The sequence below is a fragment of the Charadrius vociferus genome, unplaced genomic scaffold, assembly GCF_000708025.1.
Source record: "Charadrius vociferus isolate BGI_N301 unplaced genomic scaffold, ASM70802v2 scaffold393, whole genome shotgun sequence".
Taxonomy (NCBI): Eukaryota; Metazoa; Chordata; class Aves; order Charadriiformes; family Charadriidae; genus Charadrius; species Charadrius vociferus.
In genome coordinates, this window is record NW_009647760.1 from 1,814,599 (window position 1) to 1,838,723 (window position 24,125).

General features: G+C 46.9%; 2 protein-coding genes across 5 annotated transcripts in view; one reads left to right on the forward strand and one right to left on the reverse strand.

Moving 5' to 3' along the window:
- Positions 1-22,121, reverse strand: part of EEF1D (eukaryotic translation elongation factor 1 delta (guanine nucleotide exchange protein)) — a 25,888-nt gene extending 3,767 nt beyond the window's left edge. Inside the window, exons 1-3 of one of the 4 annotated variants that reach the window (XM_009882257.1) lie at positions 22,093-22,121; positions 11,298-11,421; positions 9,387-9,458 (exon numbers count right to left, since the gene is read on the reverse strand). In XM_009882257.1, the coding sequence (XP_009880559.1) occupies positions 9,387-9,458; positions 11,298-11,417 (192 nt within the window). In that variant the 5' untranslated portion in view covers positions 11,418-11,421; positions 22,093-22,121. Of the gene's footprint in view, positions 1-5,592; positions 5,624-9,374; positions 9,459-11,297; positions 11,422-22,092 lie in introns of those variants that run through there. The other 3 variants (XM_009882260.1, XM_009882259.1, XM_009882261.1) reach the window with 3 other exon arrangements.
- Positions 19,301-24,125, forward strand: part of TIGD5 (tigger transposable element derived 5) — a 6,946-nt gene continuing 2,121 nt past the window's right edge. The window contains 1 exon segment of the mRNA XM_009882271.1: positions 19,301-19,313. Coding sequence (XP_009880573.1) covers positions 19,301-19,313 — 13 coding nt within the window.

Here is a 24,125-nt window from a genome sequence, read left to right on the forward strand (position 1 = left end):
GAAGAAGAAAATTTGAGAGCTAATCTAAGAAGGAGGACATTTTCTCTAAAGGTTTTATAAAAATACACTAGCTCTACAGAATGGAGCGTGGACCGCATCTCGAGAAATTTCAGCTGGCACCAATCAGCAAAGGATAAAGTCATCCTTTGCGGTCTCAGATCACAGACTATCACTAAACACACAAAAGGTTTTGAAAGTTTCACACTGAGCCCCCCCTAAATGGAGCAGTTGGTCTCCTCCCGCAGACAAACCGTGGCACACAGCACAGAAGCGACCGACCTAACGTCCCACAGCGAGTCACTGTGAAAGCTGGAAAGAGATCCCGGCATTTCTATACTCCCACCTTCTCCGGTCCAGCCTTTAATTTCTCTCGAGACAACGTAAACCCTATTTTAACACATCCCGAGGGAGCAATTACACCAATCCAGCTTCAAAAGTATTTAACAGCAAAAAAGAGCTTTCTTTTTTATTTATTTTTTTTTAAGGAGGCCCTTATCTATAAATTCAAATCAGCTAAGGCAAAGAAAATAACAGCCCTTCACACTTCGCTTTAAGTGTCATTTATAACTGAATGCAACAATAGAGGAAATAATTTATACTCCTTCAAGCGCAGCCTGCGTGTTAATTATAATGCAGCTCTCGGCTGCAGTTGACACGCTTCTGAGATCTCAGCAGTCACTTAAGACGGAGAGAGGGAAATACAGGGGTTAAGATGAGGAATACACGGCACACGGAAAGCAGGTCTGGGAGATGCCTGGTCCTGGGATGAAGCAGTGCGAGCTGCTCCGAGCAGGAAGGTCAAAGAGACCCTTCTCCACCCACCCAAAAAGGGGCAGGGGCCAAATGTCAAAAGCGCGCCATGAAATCAATCTCTGACACAGCCTTCGCAGGAGGCGCAGGCTCAGGAACGCGAGGGCAGATCTGTAGTCACAGAATCACAGAATGGTTAGGGTTGGAAGGGACCTCTGGAGATCATCTAGTCCAACCCCCCTGCCAGAGCAGGGTCACCTACAGCACGTTGCACAGGACAGCGTCCAGGCGGGTTTTGAATGTCTCCAGAGTGGGAGACTCCACCACCTCTCTGGGCAGCCTGTTCCAGTGCTCCACTACCCTCAAAGTAAAGAAGTTCCTTCTCATGTTAAGATGGAACCCAGACACCAAGCTGGGAGAGAGACCTAAACGCTCTGCTGTAAGATCCTGTTCTATGATCAGGTGAGCTACGACAAACGCTTCTCGTCGTAAGGAAGAACTTGGTCCATCTCTCCAAGGCAGCGCTGTCCTTGCCATACAACATCCTCTGAAATTACAGAATGGTCAGGGTTGGAAGGGCCCTCTGGAGATCATCCAGTCCCACCCCCTGCCAGAGCAGGGGCACCTCCAGCAGTGGCACAGGACGGGTTTGGAATGGCTCCAGAGTGGGAGACTCCCCCACCTCTTTGGGCAGCCTGTGCCACTGCTCTGCCACCCTCACGGGAAAGAAGTTCCTCTTCATCTTTAGATGGAACTTCTTACGTTCAGGTTTGTGCCCTCTTGTCCTGTCACTGGGCACCACTGAAAAAAGACTGTTCCCATCCCCCTGGCACCCTCCCTTATAAAGCATAAGATCCCCCCTCAGTCTTCTCTTCTCCAGACCTAAAAAGCCCCAAGTCCCTCAGCCTTTCCTCATCACAGAGATGCTCCAGTCCCCTCATCATCTTCGTAGCCCTTTGCTGGACCCTCTCCAGCAGTTCCCTGTCCTTCTCAAACCAGGGAGCCCAGAACCGGACACAGTGCTCCAGATGTGGCCTCACCAGGGCAGAGTAGAGCGGGGGGGAAAAAAAAAAATAAAATAAAATAAAATCACACAACCAGCTCCATCCGTGCACAGGTGACTTACAGTTGAGCGGCCTGACTGCCTCTTGTGACGGGCAGAAGGAGCTTCTTTGCTACGAGGAGCTGTCTTCTGCTGCAAAGGGCAAAAGGTTTGGGGGACGTTTGATTCAAAACGGAAGATAGGAAAGGATTTCACTCATGCTGGAAGAGGCAGTTCAAATGCAAGAAGCAGATCCACATGCAGGACAAATCGTCAAGCAACGAGAAACAGCCTCACACCAACCACACACCGAACAAAGCCCGCACAGAAACATCTATCCGTGAACTCTGCCATCTTCTTGTTAAACATCTCAGTGCCTACACAAAGGTGGCGCAACTGGGTGGCAGAACTAGATGGAGATGTCCAGAGCATGGTCTTGGTCATCTCCCCATCTGTAAAGTCAGCGGGGAAGTAGGTGCAGATATTACCATGGCACGCTCCGCCGTGTCCTCTAGCTCTCCCGTCATTAGGTAAAATCTAATACCCGACAGATGCAGAAAGACATGCAAAGTTACCAAAACTCTTAATAAGTCCCCACTTTCCACTAACGCGTCTCTGCTACAGAGGAGTAAAGCAACACAACACTGGTCTGCACTAACAACTCGATGAGACCCCAGTATGGGTTTCCACCCTCACGTGCACCACCGAGAACAGAGGCTGCTCGCCACAGTGGGCTCGTGACACCACCAGCCCTTAGCCTTATGCCCCAAGGACAAAAATTAAAGCTCAGATGAACTCGTTGCCTGACATCTTCCTGTCCTAGGCACACCACCAGCGTCAAGGTCGCCGTTAATTCAGCGAAAAGCGAGTTGTGGCAATAGTCACATCCATCCCCGCGCCATGAAAAAGCTCGTTTTGACTCCTGATCAAACACAGGAGCTGTTGTCACCTGCGAAGAGACACACAGCTGGGTTTTGTCCCCCCCAAAAGCAGCCCGCTGATTCAGCAAGCACCACAGATGTTTGCCAGTTTGAAGCCCTGGGCACATTTTCAAGCCAAATGCTGAAGCATTTCAGCAGGCTCTGCGTTTGCCCTGGCGGCTGTCAATCCTGCGCACAACTGTGGATCATAGAAGGGTTTAGGTTGGAAGGGACCATAAAGATCATCAAGTTCCAACCCCCTGCCATGGGCAGGGACACCTCCTACCAGACCAGGTTGCTCAGAGCCCCGTCCAACCTGGCCTTGAACACCTCCAGGGATGGGGCAGCCACAGCTTCTCTGGCCAACCTGGGCCAGGGGCTCACCACCCGCACAGTGCAAAATTTCTTCCTAATATTTTACCTAAATCTCCCCTCTTCCAGTTTAAAGCCATTCCCCCTCGTCCTATCACTACATTCCCTTGCAAAACATCCCTCCCCAGCTCTCCTGTAGCCCCTTTAGGGACTGGAAGGCGGCTATAAGGTCTCCCTGGAGCCTTCTCTTCTCCAGGCTGAACCACCCCAACTCTCTCAGCCTCTCCTCATAGGAGAGGTGCTCCAGCCATTGAAGCATCTTCGTGGCTCTCCTCCAGACCCCCTCCAACAGGTCCATGTCTTTCCTATGTTGGTGGCTCCAGAGCTGGAGGCTGTACTCCAGGTGGGGTCTCACCAGAGTAGAGCAGAGGGGCAAAATCACCTCCCTAAAGGATGTTGAAGACTCTGCAAGACTGCAGCACCAAATAGGCGTAGCTGAACGGCCCGCTTTTAAACCCTGGCTCTCAGGTTTAGTGGAAGCATTTGCCACAGAAGCCATCCGTGCCTCCACGTTTCTCTCCCCTTTTAGCAACGACCCCTCAAAGATGAGAAATCTAAAAATCGAGGCAGTACCATCTACCTTTACGCTCGCCTGGAGGCTCACATGGTCAACACTGCTCCTCCCTGCAGGAAAAAAATCTACAGCTTTGGCAGGATGCCTTCAGCTGGAGACAAACCTGCCAGCCTTGGGTGGCTGTGTCATTCAGGGGAAGTTTGAGGAGAAAAAAAAAAAAAGGATCACCACTATTTTCCGCAAAGAGCTGTAGCTATGGCTTGCAAGAGTAAGGTGAAACTCTGGTCTGGACATTCTCAACAAGCAAGAGCACGGAAATACGACGTTTTGTTACTGCAACAGACCTTTTGCAGTACTGTAAAACGCTACAATACAAACCTAGCTGTGTATTGCTGTCAGGTGCTGTCTGTAAAGCTTTATATAGCACCCAGGGAATTGTGCAGAGCGAGGCGGAGCTCTACAACACCCAAATTCCTTCCCTTTTCACCCTTCCTCTGCCAGCTTACACCGAGCCTGCAGGTGAGACGACATTAAGGTTGCAAACCCAGATAACGAAGCCCAGAATTCTCAGTGGGGCATTTAATTATGGACCTGCCCATCAGTATGCGGTAATACAGGTAGCACGGGTGGTCGGGGAGCTGCAGCACAGCTATCGGGGTGGCTCCATGGGGAGTCATCTCACCTCCGGGATTTCTCAGCTGCAAGTTGCTACTGAGGTCTCTGCAGAAAATAGCAAGATTAATTAACAACCTCGACGCACCCACAGGTTAAACAGCTACAAAAATAATACGAATAGTTCAGCGCTGCGTACCTGGATGAACAGATGGGGCAAATTACTTATGCTAAACTAATCCTCAACCTGGAGTCGCTTGCTGCTCGGTGCTGTATTTTTCACGCCTGTTTAAAAGGGAGGTTTACACGGCGGGGGCTCACAGCGCTCAGAGACGTGGGACAGCACTTAAATCAACTCCCTGTGGAATTCAGACATGATTTGTTAGTCCTGAGCGAAGCCAGGGCAAGGTGAGCCTGAGCACAGCCATGTCTTGCTGGCAAGAAGAGAGGGTTGCCTGCCCCAAGCTCAAGCAAGCAAGAGATTAAAGGTCTTCACAAACCGGGCCAGTTGTCCTTTGGGAATGTGTATCCTGTGTAAAATACAGCACAAAAGGCAAAACGCTAAACCAAGTTCCCAATTCTGGGAGATGGTCAAGCCACGCTTTCAGAAATGGTGGAAAAGTTGCCTTTGTGAGACTGTGGGCTTTCCCCCAAGGAGAGAATGTTTTAAGCTTCTAGAGATGCGGTCACCAACCTAAAGCTACACACTACCTACAGTGTGTTTTTTTCCTATGCACAACCAAGCGCTATTTCCTCTTCTGACTCAACTGTGCCACAAGGGAGCTTGATACAAGTGTTTGTGAATTTTTATCAAGGACAATATTCAAAATCTAAAAGGTGGTGAGTTCCAGAGAGTCACTCTGATCACTTCCTGCGCATCGTCTCATGGTCAGAGCTCTTAAAACCTTTGTTTTTTCTGAGCTTAAGCCACAGGTTTTGTGCTGAACCCTTATTAGCGATGCACTGACAAGTGCTGCAACCTATTCAAAATATTTTACATAGCAGAAGCGCTCAACAAGCGCGGAACCACACCAAGGACTGCACAGAAATTTAATCATCCAAAGACTTCTTGCTTCTGAAGGGTAGAAAACAGAATCTAGCCTCAGCCTCAAAGGGTTTTCAACATCTGGCCCTCTCTATGGTTTGACTCTCTAAAACATACTTTAAAAATCAGAGACGAGAACACTGACTAATGAAGAAAAAGTTGGCAAAGGTCACATTTCTTTTTGGATAAAGCTGCGAGTGCTTTGTGAGCTCCCTGACATACCGAGGGAAGAGCTCTGTCTGGACAACTACAGGTAAGAATTCTATGTATCGTCTGAAAGAAATTTGTCTGGACAACTACAGGTAAAAATCTCTTCCCTCGGTATGTCAGGCCCAACCAACGGACCCAGCTGGAAAGCTGGAACTTCCCTCACTACAAGTAGTAACTGGAGGTTATCAACCCTTTTCACTTAATTTGCTTTAACCAGTTACAAAGAACCGCACGCAGATTTTACAAGCTTGGCTACAGATGTCATGCGTAGATTTTCCAGTCCGGAGCTCACTAAACCCTCACAGCATCGTCGAAATACATCTCTTTTGTGCATGCAGAGATACAACACCCTTCCCCTCAGGTCGGTCTACCTGAGCTCCGGAAACAAGGGAAAGTTTAGCCATGATCGGATACACAAAACTGTAGGAAAATGATGAAGAACTAAAGACCAAAGACCAACAGGATGGATCCTGGCTGGTTTCCTACAGAAGGTGCGACTGTTGCCCGCACACGCATTTCTGAATGTGACCTCCAAACACCTCAGCAAGATCAGAGGTTTTCTGGGAGCTTTACTTGTTTGAAAGCCACAGATACAGAAGCTTTGTAAGAGGGAACTTTGGCAGAGAGGGGAATAACAGAGCTTCAGACTGCCACACCAGCCGCCTACCCGGTGACATCCCTTTCGTTACAGTCCCCGGGGAGGGTTTTAGGAAGTGAGAGCTCAGTCACCCGCTCTGTTGGACTTGCTTATGATCTCAGGCAAGTCCATCCTTACCCCGTCTCAGGTCCCCAGCTGTAGGATTTCTCCCCACCTGCGGTCCCAATGCCACCAGCTGCAGTACCGCGCATGTTAACAACTTCATATCTAGGAAAGCGTTAGCGATCGAGCAGATGTCAACCGGAGAGATTGTGTAAAGCAGAGATGACCATGCAAAGCGGGATGACAGGTATGTGCAAACAAATGTTTCCAGCATCAGAGCTTTGTACCCTCCTTTGGGTACCCTTCTAATGCTCATTCATACATTTCAGGACACCGCTATCCAGGAAGCTGATCTGAAACCAGCCTTGGCTGAATTTCACACCAATCTTTCATCTTCCCATCTTATAAGAACCAACTCTTCACTTGCTACGTCTTTAGACTCCTGACAGTAACTCTGCAAGTTCAGGTGGAATGAAAGACTAAATCCTGACTATAAAAACACGTTCTGTAGATCAGACAATATAAATTTGGCTTTCTGAAACATAAACCCAAAGTTTAAGCACGTTCTAAAGTCAAGCCTGCTCTACGGCACAGCTGTCCGATATTACTGATGATTCTTCAGAAAGAAAAGCTACAAAAGCCGATGTTTCAGACTTGCTTCTCAACAGCTCAGTCCTTCTAACCCACACAGAAGATCCAACCATGGTTTTACTCCTTCAGGTTCCAGGGCAGAGAGGTGGCAATGAGTGGAAAAACTGAAAAGGTGAACTCTCCGGGGTATTTTATAAACCAAGGTAAGGCACGATCAGTACAACGGGATTACAAAACAGTAAGGAGGTCACCGTTGCCATGTGTTCTGATTACCCAAACTGCATACTTTGAGAGCAGAATGGCAGCTATAGGTTAAATTACTATGGCACGTCCCTGACAGCAACGCAGATTAGGGTGCAAAATGTTTCCCCGAAGAGCTGTGCAGAACCACAATGCTTTTTCCTTCCAAGCCATCACTGAAGAGGTCTCAGTCCACTTGTTGCAACACCCCAGATTCCAGTTTTAAGGCCCTATGGCTCGGTCCTGACCTTAAATCCTCAAACCCGCCAAGCTTTCTTCACAGGAACAAAAAAAAAAAAATCCAGCAGATGGGGTTTTTTTTTTATATTCAGCACTAACCCCAACAAGTACCAACAGGGGTGGAAAGGACTTTATATTCTCAAATTTCTGTTCTGGTTTTTGGTCTGGCGCTTTGCCATTTCCCCCAGTCTTCTCCCATGACAGGACTTGGGAGGACTCATGCTTCTCATGCAAAGAAGCTCTTTGACAGCAGTCACAGGCCAGGGCAAGAAGCTCATCATCTTTGGAAAACCACAGACCATTCAGTAAGATGAGAATACACCTTCAGGGCAGACCAGTAGCACCACCAGGCAATTTATATTTAGGTTTCCTGCCCCTACTCACCACAGACTGGTCAGGGTTGGAAGGGACCTCTGGAGATCATCCAGTCCAACCCCCTGCCAGAGCAGGAGCACCTCCAGCAGTTGCACAGGACGGTGTCCAGGTGGGTTTGGAATGGCTCCAGAGTGGGAGACTCCCCCACCTCTCTGGGCAGCCTGTGCCAGTGCTCTGCCACCCTCAAAGTAAAGAAGTTCCTCCTCGTGTTAAGATGGAACTTCCCATGTTCCACATCCAGCCTCTGCTCCTGGAGGGGGAAGGTCTTGGAGGAAGCAGCAACCTTGCCCAGCTTGAAAAGGTCTTTCCAAAGGCATTTAACGCTATCTTGTGCGGAGAGTTCTCCAACCCTGTTGGGGACAGGGGCTCATTTCCCCACATATTTGACTTACTGAAGTCCAAACTAAATGTCTTTTGACTTTTGGACTGATAGCCTCTACTGGAAGCCCAAACGTGTTATTTCAGATCTGAACTTAAATGAGCCAGTTCAGGGAAATCTTCCCTAAGCTGTTGGCTGAAATAATGATGCTGAATTAAGAAACTAGCACTAGAAAACTTCTAGGTATTTTCCTACTCAACATGTTTTCGTTGGTTTTAATATTACTAAGATGTCCCAACTTTCCATTGATTCCCAAGCTGTATTCAAGCTGTATTCGGGACCACTGAACCTACTTAAGGCAAATTATAATCCTTTCCCACCATCCTTTCAGTAAATTTGCCCTGCTCTTCCTGCATCCGCATCAAAATTTCCAGTACAGTACTGAGGATCTTGGATCACTCACATGAGCGGTTGCAGAAGTTGCTTTTGTAGCGTCCAGTTCAACGAGACCTCCGTGGGGAAAGCAATTAGCCTAACTCCTTCGCATTCACCCCAAATGTACAGCTCCTTTCTGCTTATGTTAAGGAGGAATATTAAATATTCCGCTTAAGAAAGGCTTGATTCCCTGTTGTACTGATTTAGATGGAAACTGAGGGTGTTAAATGCCCCAAGACGGAGCTGTGAGGCCAAATCAATACAGACAAAGGATGGATACCCTCAGATGGAAGATATGTGCAGCTATGTCCCATCGCAGAGGTAAGAAACCAAGACACGTGGGCTCTAGTCTGTGAATTTTCTTCACTCACGAAACCAGTCCGCTTATTAAAGATCTCCGCTTCCTATTGAAAATTTAAGTTTTAACAGTGCTGTCTGTACAGATCAGCACAAAAACACCTCCAGAAAGGATGTGACTGAACTTCTACAGGATGGTCCAGACTTAGAGCTAGTAGCCAAACTGAATTCCCTAGATGCAGCAGATGGAAGATACCATTTTTTTGCACATACCCTAACTGAAAGCAAAACAGGAAAGAGAAGGTGGCAGCTCAGTGTACCCCAAGAGAGACATACATACTCCCGCTGGCAGCTCAGTGCTTTGCTACCCAGCAAGGTTATTTTAACAGTGACTCGTAACTTGTTAGGTAAGACTCGTGGAAACATTCCACCAGGAGAAAAAGAAAAGAAATGCACAGTTGAAGAATTTTTAATTCCAGTTAGTTTTTAAAAAGCACTGCAGGCTAGCAAGCAGGTATGCAGCATGCACTCTAGTAGTAGCGGTGCTCTTGAACGGATGGAGCTATGCTGGTGGTACACAGCGCTGCACACCTTAGTCTTCTCCTCTAACTTAAAAATAAGAAGCCACACAATCTATGAAGTGGTCACAGCAGAGTTCTGCGAGATGCACCACAGCTAAAAATGGTTGCAGGTAGCCAGCTGGTGAGAGAGCTCGGGTACTCACTCCGGCCAGCGATTTCTGGATATTCTCCCTGGCTCTGGCAATGTCGCGTAGGATCGTGCTGGCTCCGTTCTCCTGCAAACAGTGCAGAAAGAACCAAGATGTTTTTTGTTTTTAAAAAAAATATGAAACATGGGAAACTGGTCAGGGAAGTTAAAAACCAACAACAACAAAAAAAAAGGGGGGTAAGAACGGGGGAGGGTTTCTTCCAATGATTCGGCAAGTACTGTAAAATTAGCTGCAAGGGTTGGATCTAAAGCAGCATCGACTGCAATCCCTGGTCACATCAGGCCACGTGGCCAGAAGATCATCCAGTCAAGAGCTTTTCAAATTCGCCATTATTACCCTGCATGGTTCGGCCGGCTGCCAGCCAGGCAGAGGGTCGGAGTCACTTCAGTACTTCTCAGAGATCTATCGTTAGGCAGCTCTTTTTCCGGAGTAATACCTGTCATTGTATTCAGGCAAGAAGTGACAGCCCTAACTGAAGTCTTCCATCCAGAGAGGAATGACCCAGAGTACAGCAGCACAAGTTTTCTTCCCCCCACCCTGCCCCCCATCCTCCTGCTGCCGTGCCTTAGCCTAGATTTGGAAAATTCCTTTCTTAGGGCACAAATTCAGTTTCCATGATCCATTCGCTCCTTGCCTCTCCCAGACTGCAACCCCAACAAGCAAGATTTGAGACACGAAACTGCCCACAGGCCAAAAAAAAAAACCACCCCAGACCATAGAAGAACAACAGTCTGGATGCATTCAGGTGGATACCACTTCCAGGTTGCAGGAAAAGTTTTAAGGAGCGTGGATCTTTTTCCTTAGCAGGGAAGTGGCTGATAAACTGCTGCTGAATCTTCACCAGAGCCTTCACACCGCCTCTCGCAGGCAGAACTTCTTCACTGGAAGCTCCTTACGTGGCACAAAATAGCCTAACTGTAGAGGTTTGCACTTTAACATCTACTTCAAGAGCTTATCTCGAGCTTCTAATTTTTATGCAAGTGTCCTGGGTGCTGTGCCACCGCTATGCCAGCATGGGCAGCAGGAACAGACAGAGTGTGCCTAGAAGCTATATTACTTAAGCAAAAAGCTTCCCCTTTAACACTTGCAAGACAGCCATTTAAAACTCTACGCAGCTTTCTACATGACCAACCAAATGCATAAGCAGTTAACAGCTCTTTACGTAGCAGGAAGAGGTTACGATAGCTCCGTAGCTTTCAACAGTAATAATTTCAGGCTAATATTTAAGCTTGAACTACTTCAGCTCAGGTGCGCTTGCTTCCCCTCCACCTGCTTCCCCCCAACTCACCAGTACTGCGATGCAGTCTTCTGCAGGAGCACAATGAATATTGCGGGGGGGTACAAAGAGAGGAAAGGAACATAATTCCTGGTCTCTTCGGAGCCATGGTGCCTCTCTTCAAACATCAAGCATCTCATAGATACCCAGTATATCCCTTGCCAAGGCAAGCTTAGCTGCTCCAAACCAGCGTCTTTCCACGGCTGAATGGGGACAGGTCAATTTTTCGCCCAGCCCAGTCAACAGAACCGCAGCTTTTGGGGCTTGTGGCTCAAACCATGCCCCCATTAGATCACAGACAGCATTTGTGCCTTGCCTGAAAAGATTAAGAGTAATTGCTGCAACCTAAAACTGGTTCGCCTCTTGTTACAAGGGCGTCTGGTCTTCCAGTACGCTGGTGGTACTGGAGAAATTCTTCACAGTCCACAGAAGATGGTATTTCAAAAGGGGATCAAAACTGGGGGTAGGCTCAGAGAGCTCCAGGAAGACTCTCACACTTGGAAAAAGCAGCACCCAGAGTGGAAACAATAGAAGTGCACATCCCGGTGGATCGTGTCCTTTTGCCCACTCTGTACCAGCTCTTAAAAGCTCCAGCACTCTGCTAAACCCCTTCTGAGAACAAGCGTTACCTGCTGGTGGGAAGAGCTGCCAAGCGGCCCGTTCATCTGCTCATAGTATCTTCTCTCAGCATCGTCATACTTGTATTTGTCAAACCAGATCTTCTCATGCATAAAGTAGTCGACTGCCATGTTTCTGCAGAAAGGAAAAAAATAAAACACCAAAGTGAGTTCCTGGAAGTACTTAGGGTTAGCAGCTTGCAACGAGCGTTGTCAGAAGAGCGTTTTCTTCCCCCATAGAGCTGTGCCTGCAGCTCTCTGCTTGGCGGTGGAAAGCTTTAAGTAAAGAGGATCCTATTAAGAAAGCAGGGCAGCCTAATCACCCACCCGTCTGGCCTGGTCTGACCTGTATTTAGTGACAGGGTACCAAGTGGGGAATAGAAGAAACCAGTTGATCTGTACCTTCTTCCACAAAAAAGCTTTCAGAGCCGGATTTTCTAGATGGGAATCTGCTGCTAAGAAAGATGTCTTGGGTATGAGAATCAAAAAGGGATTAACGCTTTGAATTCTTAAGACGCCTGACCACGGTGAAACCAAAGACCGAAGAATACGCAGCTCCAAGCAGCACGTGCCACGCTACAGCATGCCAACGAGGGGACACTCTATGTGACAGCCAACTCCTGACACCACAGCTCACAAATTTAAACACATTTCAGTCTTCCTTGAACACGACAACTGCGTTGACAGCAACTGTTGGCAGTCTCAGGCTAGTAGATGTATGTCTCTACCTGGTCACGCCATACTTCACTAGGTGCACCACCAAATCCTCCTGTAATGAACAGCCCGGCACAGATGGCGACCAGCCTCCAGGACACGCACAATTTACAGTGGCACCACAGGTAACCACACACATATCCTTTTGGAAGCTGCTGCAACTGTTTAGAAATCAAAATCATCAGCAATGCGACACTTGCAAGGGACAGACACCTGGCACTACAAGGAAGAAGAGCATAAAACACTTTAACGCTGCTGTGAAATGGTCCAAGTTATTTTTCTTCAGTGCAGCAGCTTCCAAAGGTTAATGTCTTAACTCGAAGGCACATGACGGAACCCTTGCAACAAGTAAGAGAAGAGGATGCGCTCTTATTTCAAGCCAGGGGAGAGCCAACATCAGTTTGAAGAGGTGGCGAGAGCAGGGAGAGAGCATCACAACGAAACCACACCATTACCAGGTTCCACCATACAACGCCGAGAGAGCAACTAACAGAAACTCAAACCCTTTCCCTATCAGCTCAAAACCCCACAGCTCTCCAGTAAAACGCTTCCATGGAAGCCAACAGATGAGTCTCTTGTAAAACAAGCACCCTTCTCATCCACCCGTTGAGAAGAGACCAGAGGCCACACCATACAGGTCCTCTACACCAAAGCCATTCCCGGCACTCAAACCCCCAAGACCCTGCTTGAGCTGCCAACCAGTATTATTAAAGAGAATCCCACTTACAGCCAAACTTATGTCACATATTTTACAATAACACACGGACTTTCCCGAGGAAGGGTGAAAGGCATGAACAAATATCTACTTCTGCCTCACTAAAGAGAAAATTATCCCAAATAGGCCAGGGTGAAAGGCATGTGAGCTCTAAAGCTTGTCCGTAACCCCCTCTTATCACTCGATGTAAAAGTTTAAAAACTTTTCCAACAAATCCTAACAAACTCAAGGATCAGAAATAAGGACTGATGCTCCAAAAGCTTTTTTTCCAACATCACTCTCTACCTTAGCACTGCAAAACAACATCTAAACCTTCAGACAGGCTCCCAGGGCGTTACAGCCCTCCGTGCTGCAGACTTCAGGGTTCAGGCAGTCATATATAAACCCACGTATTTAACACAAAAAGCAAGGTATCGCACTGCACCTCATTCAGGACTTAAAAAGGAAGTCTTTAAATGTTTCCGTCTGTAACTGTCTTTATAACTGCACGTTCAAACTATGATGGTCATCTACAATTTGAGAAGGAACTCTTCCTGCCCAGCTACATACACGCACATCTAACGAGCTGTAATCCAATAGCCCTGTCCCAAAATTAACAGCAGCTTCCAGACTAAATAGTCTAACAACCTTCTCCCTCAACAAAACAAATACAGCACATAGGCTGATGCTCCGAATTGTACTTCAGACCAGGTTGCTCAGAGCCCTGTCCAACCCGGCCTTGAACACCTCCAGGGATGGGGCAGCCACAGCTTCTCGGGGTGACCTGTTCCAGTGCCTCACCACCCTCAGAGTGAAAAATTTCTTCCTCATATTTGATCTAAATCTCCCCTCTTCCAGTTTGGAGCCATTCCCCCTCGTCCTACCGCTACATGCCCCAGTAAAAAGTCCTTCCCCAGCTTTTTTTGTGGGTGCCCTTCCGATACTGGAAGGGGCTCTAAGGTGTCCCTGAAGCCTTCTCTTCTCCAGACTGAACACCCCCAACTCTCTCAGGCTAATACTACCTTTTTCCACCAGCATTGACCAGGAGAAGAGAAATCTTTGAAGGAGTTTCCCCCCCCAGCCCACGAACAGCCTCCCTGGCTCAGGAGGAGCATCGCCCTACGGTAGCACGCATGCATGCTCGGTCCTGCATGCACAAAGGCCACCCGTCTTCTACACATGCAAATTCTTTCAGCTTAATCCTGACCCATCAGTTTTGCATGTGTGAGTGTTACCCCAGAATAAACTTCTCCTACTTCATGTCTGGCGCAGGTAGGATTGAAGCATAAACAGCCGGTTGGGAGGGTTTTACTACTGCGGATTCCTGCATCCCCGTGCTCTCTACCGCTCTTGACATTTTCAGAGCCTCAGCTGCATAGTATCGTGATTCAGCTCTGTCATACATCGGCTTGTTAAGCCACACAGTTTCGCTGTCCTCGTGCAGGAAAAAGCAGGTAGGCGGTGGTTGGTCAGCATCACTGGGAAGCAGAGAGTTGGTGGCGATTTCCACGCGTTTGATTCCCGTTTGCTTTCCAACGCTGTGGTCCTTCCTGTCCTCGTGGTGGTTCTTCAAAGCTTCAGGGCAGCCGCGTTGCTGCTGTTTGACTTTGCCTGATGGGTGACCATCAAACATGTTCTCATAGAAGCTCTTCTCAGCATCATCATAGAGAGGTTTCTCTAACCACACCTCCGACATGAGAGCCTGCAAAGTTGAAATCTGCGGCTTACCATTTACTGTCTGGTCTACAGAACCAGGCAAACCGGTAACGAAGGAAGAAGCAGAACCAGCAACGACGTCTGGAGCTAAGCTTGGCGTAGCAGGAGTAGGCAGGGCTGTAACATAGCCCTCATCCGGCGTTCTCAGCCCAACATTGCCAGCGTTTGACTGCACAGACGGGATGGTTAGGACATTTGGAGGAACAAAGAACTGAGATTTTTCAATAAACATCTCCTCGGCCTTATCAAAGTCAAACTTGTTGACCCAGACATCCTGAACAACATGGTGACAGGCAGACAGGCTACCATGGGAGCAGGGAAGGGCTGCTGAAAGCATCCTCGGTTTAGGAACATCTTGGACAGCTTTCGACCTGGCCACTAAAGGGGACTGCTCAGCAGTTAGTGCAGTCTCAGGTGCCTCCTGGATCTGACAATCCACTATTTTTTTCCTGTACGCACTCTCGGCGTGATCATAGAAAGGCTTGTCAAACCACACACAGTCAGCTACCAAACCCGCCAGAATAGAGTCTAACTTGGAAGCCACGTTTTTGGGTTTCGGAGAACGCTTCCGTTTCCTTTGTTTCTTTCCATTCCTCGCTCTCTTCAGGTCACCCTTGAATTCACTTTCAACAGAGTCGTCATTGCAGACTCCGTTTACAGCCTCTACCTCCTGGCACTCCTCAGGGGCCGCGGCAGCTAGCATCGCTTCTCTTTCATAATGCAGTCTCTCTGCTTCATCGTATTTGTGCTTGTCTACCCACACTTTTTCTACGGGGCAGGGAGGCTTCCTTGTCCTCATCTTCCAAAGAGTGGCAGCATTAAAAGATAAGCACAACAATGTAGTTGCAGCAAAACTAAATAAAGCAAGGGCATGCATCAGACGTTAGTAATTTCTTAATACAAGAGTGTCAAAAGCTATCACGCCATTATTATTCATGGTAAAAAGCCGAAGCATTTAGTTCCATTTTTCCTTTGTTATAAATTTTAATTCAAAGAAATTAAACTGCCTAAACATGTCCAGTTTCTGAAATATACATTCCTCCTATCTGAAAATAACCTTCCTCCTAAAATCCTTCTGCTGTCCTGACAAGTATTTGGCACATTACTATTTAAAAATAAAGGCACTGGCTGAAAACACTTCAAATTTCATTTTTGAAGACAACTAGCAGGAAAAAAAACCACAACCAACTAGATTTTGTTCAAATCCCTGGTAACGTAGAAGGTATTTTTCCTAGTTAGTAGATTAGCCCTTAATTACTTGTTCGGTATTTTCAACTAGGCACTGATTTGAGAAGACAAGCTAAAAATATAAGATGCCCCAATTATTGACTGTATTTAGAGGTCATTGCTTACACCTATTCGTGTTTTGCTACTAGAAAGCCAGCAGAGGGAGCTGACTGAAAAACTATGACTCAGTTTTGGCTTAAAACCCCAGTTACTGGCAAATTAAAATTGACCAAGAGCTGGAGAACTCATTATTACATTAGCTTACCACAAAAATCTTCTATTGAAATGAAAAATATTGCAGCAACTTTGTGTTTGCCTGCCCTAGTCATACCTTACTAGAAAAAAAAAGTAAAAATAAAAATCAAACCATTCCAAGAATGTGTAGATTGGAAATGGTATGGGAAATATCTTTCCAAGTACAGAATTTGCTGTACTGCTCAAATATCTAACGAATAGGTAACGACCTCTCTGCCAAACTCCACATGGTCAGATCCCTGGAGTTAAAAAAAAAAAAGGTCTGAAATGAAGTACCTGTAAGCCAGCTCTCTCTTCAGCTACCAACAGCTGCGAGTTTTACAGCTACGAATTTATCTGTGACAGGTTGCCAAATAAAATTCACATACAGCTGAAATAACCTCCAGACTTCAGCTGATGGCTTGCAGTTCCAGCCGTTCTTGGAAGATTTTACAAGCTTTAAGTCCAGGGCTTGACAGACCAGTAAAAACAATAAATTATTATTACAAGTAAATCTTCGCCTTTTTAAACTTTTGGGTTATTTTTTTAATAGTCTCAAATATTAAAGGAATGCAATACTATATTTAAATTATAAAAATCAGTATGAAAAGCAAAAGTAGATTCCCCCCCCCATTAGTGGGGTTGTGAAACTGCTCTTCCACCAGCTGCTGAAAACATTGGGACACAGCTAAAAATGTTTTAATATCGAAATGGAAGCTTATTTTAAAGTCTTCATTTTACTTTACACTCTTCTCTTGCATTTTACATCAGTTACGGAGCAATAAAAACATTTATTAGTACAGATAGCTAGAAACAAACCAGTGCTTTCAAAAAGCATTAATCTATTTTTATCTATTTATCAAAAAGCAGTAATCTTATTTTTTACCACCAGCATCAAAACCACCCCAGCTGGAAGCACACGCATTGCAACCCTCCAAGCAACCAGTAACTCCAGTTTGCTCGTCGGGATAAGCGCTGCTGCTACTACAGCTTCCATGGCGTTATCATCAAACAGTGAAAAATGACATCACGTATGTCATGCGGCCACAAGACGTGCCAGTGCCACTAAAGAGCCTGCACAAGTTATTTTGAGGTACAAGCCCATGGAGACACAAAAGGCAAATAAAAAAAAATCATTGAGGCGGCGTCATATCATCTCAGCTGCTGGACAAATAATTGTAGATATTTTTATATTCTTAATGGCAAAGAGCATCCCCCTTAAAAAAATAATCTTTCATAGAGATTTAAATGGGATTCTTGGAGAGTAACGTCAAGCTGAGGCAACATCTGGTAAAGCAACGGCTGCATTTCAGTCATTTGGCAGACTGGAAAGGATTAAAGGATGCAAATTAAAAGTGGCGTGCACAAAGGCACGCGTTCTGCAGTAACAGCCAGGCGGATCTACTGCAGTAACCCGCCAGCACAAAATCCACAGGGAAAGCAAATTGCACAACTGAAACTGCATAGGTAGGACAATACATTTGAATTTTTAGGTTACTTCGGTCGATAAGGACTCCTAAACAGAAGATCAGCTTTCTGTATTTGCCTGATGCGCTCTGCTTGGCTCCAAGTTCATGTTCATTTGAGTTATCCCAAGGAAAAAGCATAGTCTATAAGTGAATAAAGCCTTCAAGGAGATCCTTTATTGGGAATACGTCATTACCCCAATGCAGGTGCTTTTGTATTCTGAGGTCATGACTTAAAACTATTTCAGGAAGAATCTCCAGCGGGCGTAACAAAAAACCCGACATGACTCAATGCAGCTCAAACTGTCACAGCTTTACATATTTAATTTGCTATTAACATTTCTTATAGAAAGAACATGACCATTTGACACAAATAGAACTAAAATTTGGGGGTTAATTTTTTTTTTTTTGGTTTTAATCATAGGTGATTTTGCTCAAGTTCTTGCGCAAACAGCTTCAGGCACTGGAGTTGCAGCCCCCACATTGCTCATCTCAAGGGTGAGGTGCATTACTGAGGACTCCAGCTGTCAGGAGGTTCTCTCAAATCAAAGAACCACCTCGAATCAAAGTAAGACACAGGTGGATTTATTAAATAAACCTGGAAAGGTACACTTATTTCCAGTGGAAATCAGAAAACTGTGCAATAATCTGTCTAGTAAGAAGTATCAGATCAGTGCCTATATCCCCCTGATTTTCCAAAATGTGCAAAAACCACATGACAACTAGAGAGTACTTACTTTTTTAGCTCCTATGATAGCATTAAGAGAAAAGATAAAGTTAGAGAAAGTTTCCAGTTCTCGAGATGCAGCAGCTCGTCATCAAGGATACAGAATGACAACAGCCAAATATATTATCATATAGTTAAATCTCCCCATACATAATACATTTAATTAAACGTACATCTGGTTAACTCTCCAGAACTACGTTACCTTCAGGAACCAACATCACAGACAACCAGTTACTTGAAATTTAAATTAAAAAAATACACATAACCAACAGGATCTACCCCCATCATGACAGGGAATCAGGCAGAGAGGCTGCCAACCTGCCACAACAATACTGTCAGCTGGTGCAGAAGCGAAGCTCAGGTCCCCCAGTTTCAGGTAACTAAACACCAAGAGCAAAGACATGAAAGAATTCTGAAAATTTAACAGTTACAACGTCAAATAACGACTGCACACGACTGTAGTTATTTCTCCCAGAAGTTAGCGATCTGTAAAACATTCTGTGAATGAGACAGAAAAACACACTAGCGCCAATAGTCAACCTACTATATTTTTAGGAAAGCATCAATACGACATGTGAATGCCAGCGGTGGAATTTAAGTCTTTAAGAGCCATACCTTTAAGTCCACACCTACGAAGCCTGACAAGACACAGCTTCTCATGTCACCAATTCAACATTACACAGAAAAAGGGTATTTCGGCAAGGAAGCAAACACAAACCCCCAGGCCAAAGCGACCACAAACGTTCTCCATCAAATCCGGCTCACAGGAATTCGAGTACTGTTTTTTTAGGAAGATTATTACCAGGGAGAATCTTCATAAAAGGAATTCACCACAACAAGCAGCAATATCATTTTCTGAAAACCAGTCCAAGATAATTGCAGCACCTATTTGTTTCCGTCAGGGGCCGAGCCTTAGATTCAGTTATGATAAAGACCAGATTTTCAGTAAAGTTCCCAGACACAAGCGAAAATTGGGAGAAAAAAAAAAAAAAAAAGTCTTTTCTACTCTGTGTTCATAAGTTCCCCCAGAGGAACCTGGGAAAAGGCATACAAAAGGATTTTAATTACACAAACCATCACCTGAGCTGGTGCAGACAGACAACCTAATGAGAGATATGAGCAGCAGACCACTAACAGCAGACCAGAGCACTACCAGTTCTCCCAGCATCCAAATTTAATCCAGAAGAGACACCAGCTCACAATCCCACTTCAGCCAAGTCTGCTAAATCCCAGTACGATGAGTGAAGAGGGTATACCTGATCTGACAAAGTCTGGAGGGACAAACTTACCTCTTCAAAGGTTCTGGAAGAAATTTAAACTGACTTTGACTTCTTAAGAGCCTGCAACTTGTCATGCTGCTCGCCGGCTGGTGTGAGGCAGCCAAGATTTACCACCGCACCAAACCACAGCCTACGCGGTTGCTTCAATGTTTTCCGCCTGGTATTCTTAACTACTCGCTTCACTTCCTCAAACAGGAAGTTTTACAATTAAAAGAACGTGCTACAGTTTTATGAACGCTCTCCACTGGCAAAAAGCGCACAGAAACTAGTGCTGAATCTGAAACTCATCAGTCCACGCACGCTCAGAACCCTGCTGGCAGCTCAGGTCGCTCCTTCAAACCACATTCACCCGCTGTCTCGTAACATTTTTCAGAAGTGAAGCAGTTTTTCATTTAACTAGCATCTTTTTTTAGCACTAAGACAAACTAATACTTTGAGACGGAGGCAGCAAACTTCCCAAAAAGTGTTTAAGAAACACCAATTTGGGAGTTGAGTAGAAAAATGTAATGGTTCTTTCTGCACACACCAGAGACTGGCTCCTGCGTACCCAGGACAATTTTGCTTTTTCAGCAACAGTGCAGACAATCTATCGGCTGTTTTACAAAGCATAAAGCCACTGGAAAGGCAAATCCTATTATTAACATTTATCGATGCCAAATAATCAAATACTCCCAAGTAACCAAAAGAAATAAAAAATAAAAAATCATCAGGCAATGTTTAGGCCTCCCATGTACCATTAAAGAGGGCTTACAAAAACCCGAAAGAAGAATTTTTGATCATAGCTACTGCTCCAGAGCTTTGGGCTTGGTGTTGTCTTGTCACCACGTCCTGGATATTTCAAGCCAGAACAAATCTGCTCTGTACTTCCAGCGCTGCAGGGAAATGCATGAAGTTAAAAATAGGCAATGAAAAGGTCTCTATTGTTCTGTAAATCCAAAATAAGCTTTGGACTTCAGCTATTTGGCTGCATTATCCCCTTAAGTCTAGCTACTTTGTAAAAAGTCAGTAAAACAAAAGCGTACAATACATTACCCTAAGGCTGTAGCCAAGAAAAGAAAGTTAAGTCAACTCCACTTATTTGTTTAATGAAAGCCACTCTTTCTCTTCTGTCCATGAGAAAGTTACATTTATCCTGCATTGAGAGGCCTATAAAATAAACGTGGCTTTTTTGGGGCAGTCAGGCTATAAGTATGTCTGTCGCAGCCTCCCAGAGACCTAAATTCCTAAAATCAGGCCCTGCACAATTTCTTGCACTGGAACCAAACTGCAATTTTAATTTCAGCTGTGTGTCAGCTCCCAACAAGGCACAGCAACTCAGGCAGCGCCACAATTGGAAAGCAGCTCTCCCAGAAATAATTTAACAGTTTGATACGGCTTAAAATATTTCCAATAGCCTTGAAAAAAGTATCTTTAGACGAGCAAGAGCTGCAAATCTCATCCGTCACCGATTTCTGGAGGGATGCGACAGCTGCTTTCTGCACGCCATAACCAAGAGGGCAAGATTACAGTCATGGTTCAACTCCTTTCTTCAGAGAAGACATAAAAAATGGGCATCAGGTGGCACCAGGGAACATGGGATGATGGAGACACAGGGCAGCTCGCAGTGGTTCAACCCCAAACACACCCTGTGGACGCAGTCCCAAAGGTTATGCAGGAAAGTCCTGATTTCTGAAGGTCCAAGCAGCAATTAAGCCAGCACTGGTCGCTCTTCCCCCAGCCCAGCACTGACGGGTTCTCACTGCAGAAGATTCTATCCTAATCCATCTTGCGTATTTGCTTACATGCCTTGGCACAGCTGATTTTGACCAGGCCAACATGGTTATATATTTAGTGCTGCTGTCCTACAGCATGTCACACCAGCCTCCCCACCAGCAGCTCCTGAACACTCATCCCAACAGCAGCCAGAAAAATAAACGCCAGAAAACGCAGGAAGGGCCCATTTGATGTCAGAGACAGAGCAGAAAGGGGAGCAAGAACGTCCACGGGCACCACCACTCTGTTCCTTTCTGCAGCCTCAGCCTGATGCCTAGGCTATGCCACACTCAAGACATCTGCGCTGCTCACATCTTCCTAGTGAAACGTTTCTCTTCCCAAAACTGCTACTGCTGCAGTCCTGCACAAAAGCGAGAGCCGTTCAGGCCCCAGTTAGACACAGCTGCCTCGTACCTACCTGCTCTACAGCAAAGGAAAGGCAACCATCAACCCTGCCCCGCCTCCTTTTTTTTTTTTCTTTTTTTTCCTTATCAGCAATTCAGAGTTAAAAGAACTGAGACTGGTTTCACACCAGAGGGTCTGATGGCCTCTTGCAGCTGAAGGGAGCAAATCCACCCCCTCCTCAACACTGGCGCTATGTCAATACAGGCAGCTAAAGCAAAAGAAAACATCAACGCTCGTGTAGTATTGCTCTTTTGCTGGTTTAACTCTCTAAATTGGCTCTCCCCCAACTCACGAGCGACAGAACTGCCTGCTCAAAGCAGGACATGCAGTCAGGACAAGGACCACCTTCGTCACCTTTGCTATAATACAAAGCTCCACACTAACCTTTAGCCACAGAAAGGACGACTCCCAACCTTGATCACCTAAAAACGCCACTCTTTGCTCCAAGCAACAATGCTGCTGATTGCTAATGAAGAGATAATCAAGGACATGCGAAATCAGCAGTAGGGGAAGACAGGAAAGAAGTCACCTTCACAAGAAAAAGCAAAGTAGTTGAAAACAAACAGCTTAGGTGAAGAGAAAAAAGGCATACCTGCAAGGTCAAGGAGAAAGGGGGCACACCTAGAAAAGGAGAGGAAAGAATTACAGCTATAGGGTAAAGCAAAGTTATTTTCCCTTTCATACTGAGCACAACAGGATTGTGAACATCAGATTACAATCAATTCCAAAGCATCAATGATCTAGATGTGAAAGAACAAACCCATATTGATTTCGGTGAACACCCGGGAGGTGAGGAATGACATGACTGTAGCAGCCTCAGCAACTTTAGCTACAGCTGTAATCCTTCACTAACCCCCAGGGAGCACATTAGCAACCTCTGCACAACCACTCCTCCCCGGCTCTGCGCATTCCCCAAATGCAGTTTTGAAAGGGATACCTCCTGAATGAGCTGTCGTGGAAACAAAAAGGAAAAGCAGAAAGAGCAGGACGGGCTGCGGGAGGCGCTGCCAAGGTTACAGAGGGGTTGAGAACACCAGCACATGGAGAGGCAAGACAAACAGAGCCCAGGTGCACCTACAGAGGACACGCAGGACCACAGGGGAGGCCTGACTTTAAAAGGTGCCCAGCTCCAAAGCAAGTTTGGGGAGGCAGCTAAGGGTGCTGGGCCACGGGCTGGATCAGACTGCTGCTTCAGTTACAGAGGGCTGCCAGCTTCTCTGCGCCAGGACAGGGCAGCAGCTCGAGTTTCCCTTTGCAGCAGGTGACTCGACAAGAAACCCTTGCCAAGATGAGGAATGGGGAGAAGAGCAAACCCCCTGAGGCACTCAGAGCTGCTGGGGGACAGAGGGAGTCGCCTAAAATTCCCCTCCCTACCAGGGCAGGAATCGCACTGACACTTCCAGAGTTGAATGCGTCAAGCTCCATACAGCAGGGGTATCCCCAAAATCAGCACCCCAACAGAGAGGGAACCTGCCCCCCGTCCCAAAAGGTGGACAGGTTTAGGGAGACCTCCAGTATCAGCACATCCAGCCCTTACACCCACAATAGGGTGTTCTTACAGCCACGTACCTAGAGCTTGCAAAAGGGAAGCGACCCCAGAGAGATGGAAGACCCCTACAACTCCCCTTCTCTAGGCCTGGAAGGGGTGAAGGCATCTCCCAGATAACGAGGGGTCCCCCACATTCTCCTTTCTCGGGGTGTGAGGGGAGAGAAGACCCCAGAGGGAATCGAGGGGCCTCTCACAACCCCCTTCCTAGACCTATTAACAGGAAAGACACTTAAGAGATTGTCGGGGGAGTGGGGAGGTATCACCCCACAGCTCCCTGGGGCTTTGAATGGGGGAAAGTAATCCCAAAGACTAAGGGCACCCCCTAAGCCCTCTCCCTCAGGAATCCGGGGGGAAAGTGACCCCACAGATAACGGTGGGGGGCGAACAACCCCCATTCCCGAGGCCGTGAAGAGGAAGAGATTACACAGATGACGGGGGAACCCCACAACCTCCCTTCCTCGAGACTGTAAGAGGAAAAAAGATTCCCATATATAATGAGGGTACCTCAAAACTCCCCCCTTCCCGCCACTGTGAGGGAAGGGGCCTCACCGATAACGAGATACCCCCAAAACCCCCCATCCCCTGACCTAAGAGCAGGAAAGGACCCCACAGATAGCAGGGAAGGTGATCGCAAGCTTTCCTGAGGACTGTGAGAAGAGAAAGGGATCCCACGCATGGCGAGAAGCCCCCACAACCCCTTCCCCTGCCCCCTGAGGAGGAAAAGACCCCACGGATCACGAGGGGCTCCTCCCCCGCCCCCCCCGAAAGGCCTGTATGAGGAGCAAGGGACTCCCTAGAGACCCCCGAATCCCCCATTACCAGACCTACGGGGGAAAACGAAGGAGGGGGAAGGAGGGGGGAGGCGAAGCAGCACTCACCGGCAGTGCTGGGCCCGGGGCAGGCCGCAGGCGGCTCCGCTCCGCTCCGCTCGGCCTCCACCAAGGCAAAGGGAGGCGCCGCGCCGCGCGCGGGGGGTTGTGGGGGCGGCTCGGACCACTCGCGGCGGGGGCGGGGGGGGGAGGGGGCAAAGAAAGGCCGCGGGGAGGGAGGCAACGCGCCGCACTCACCATAAGAAC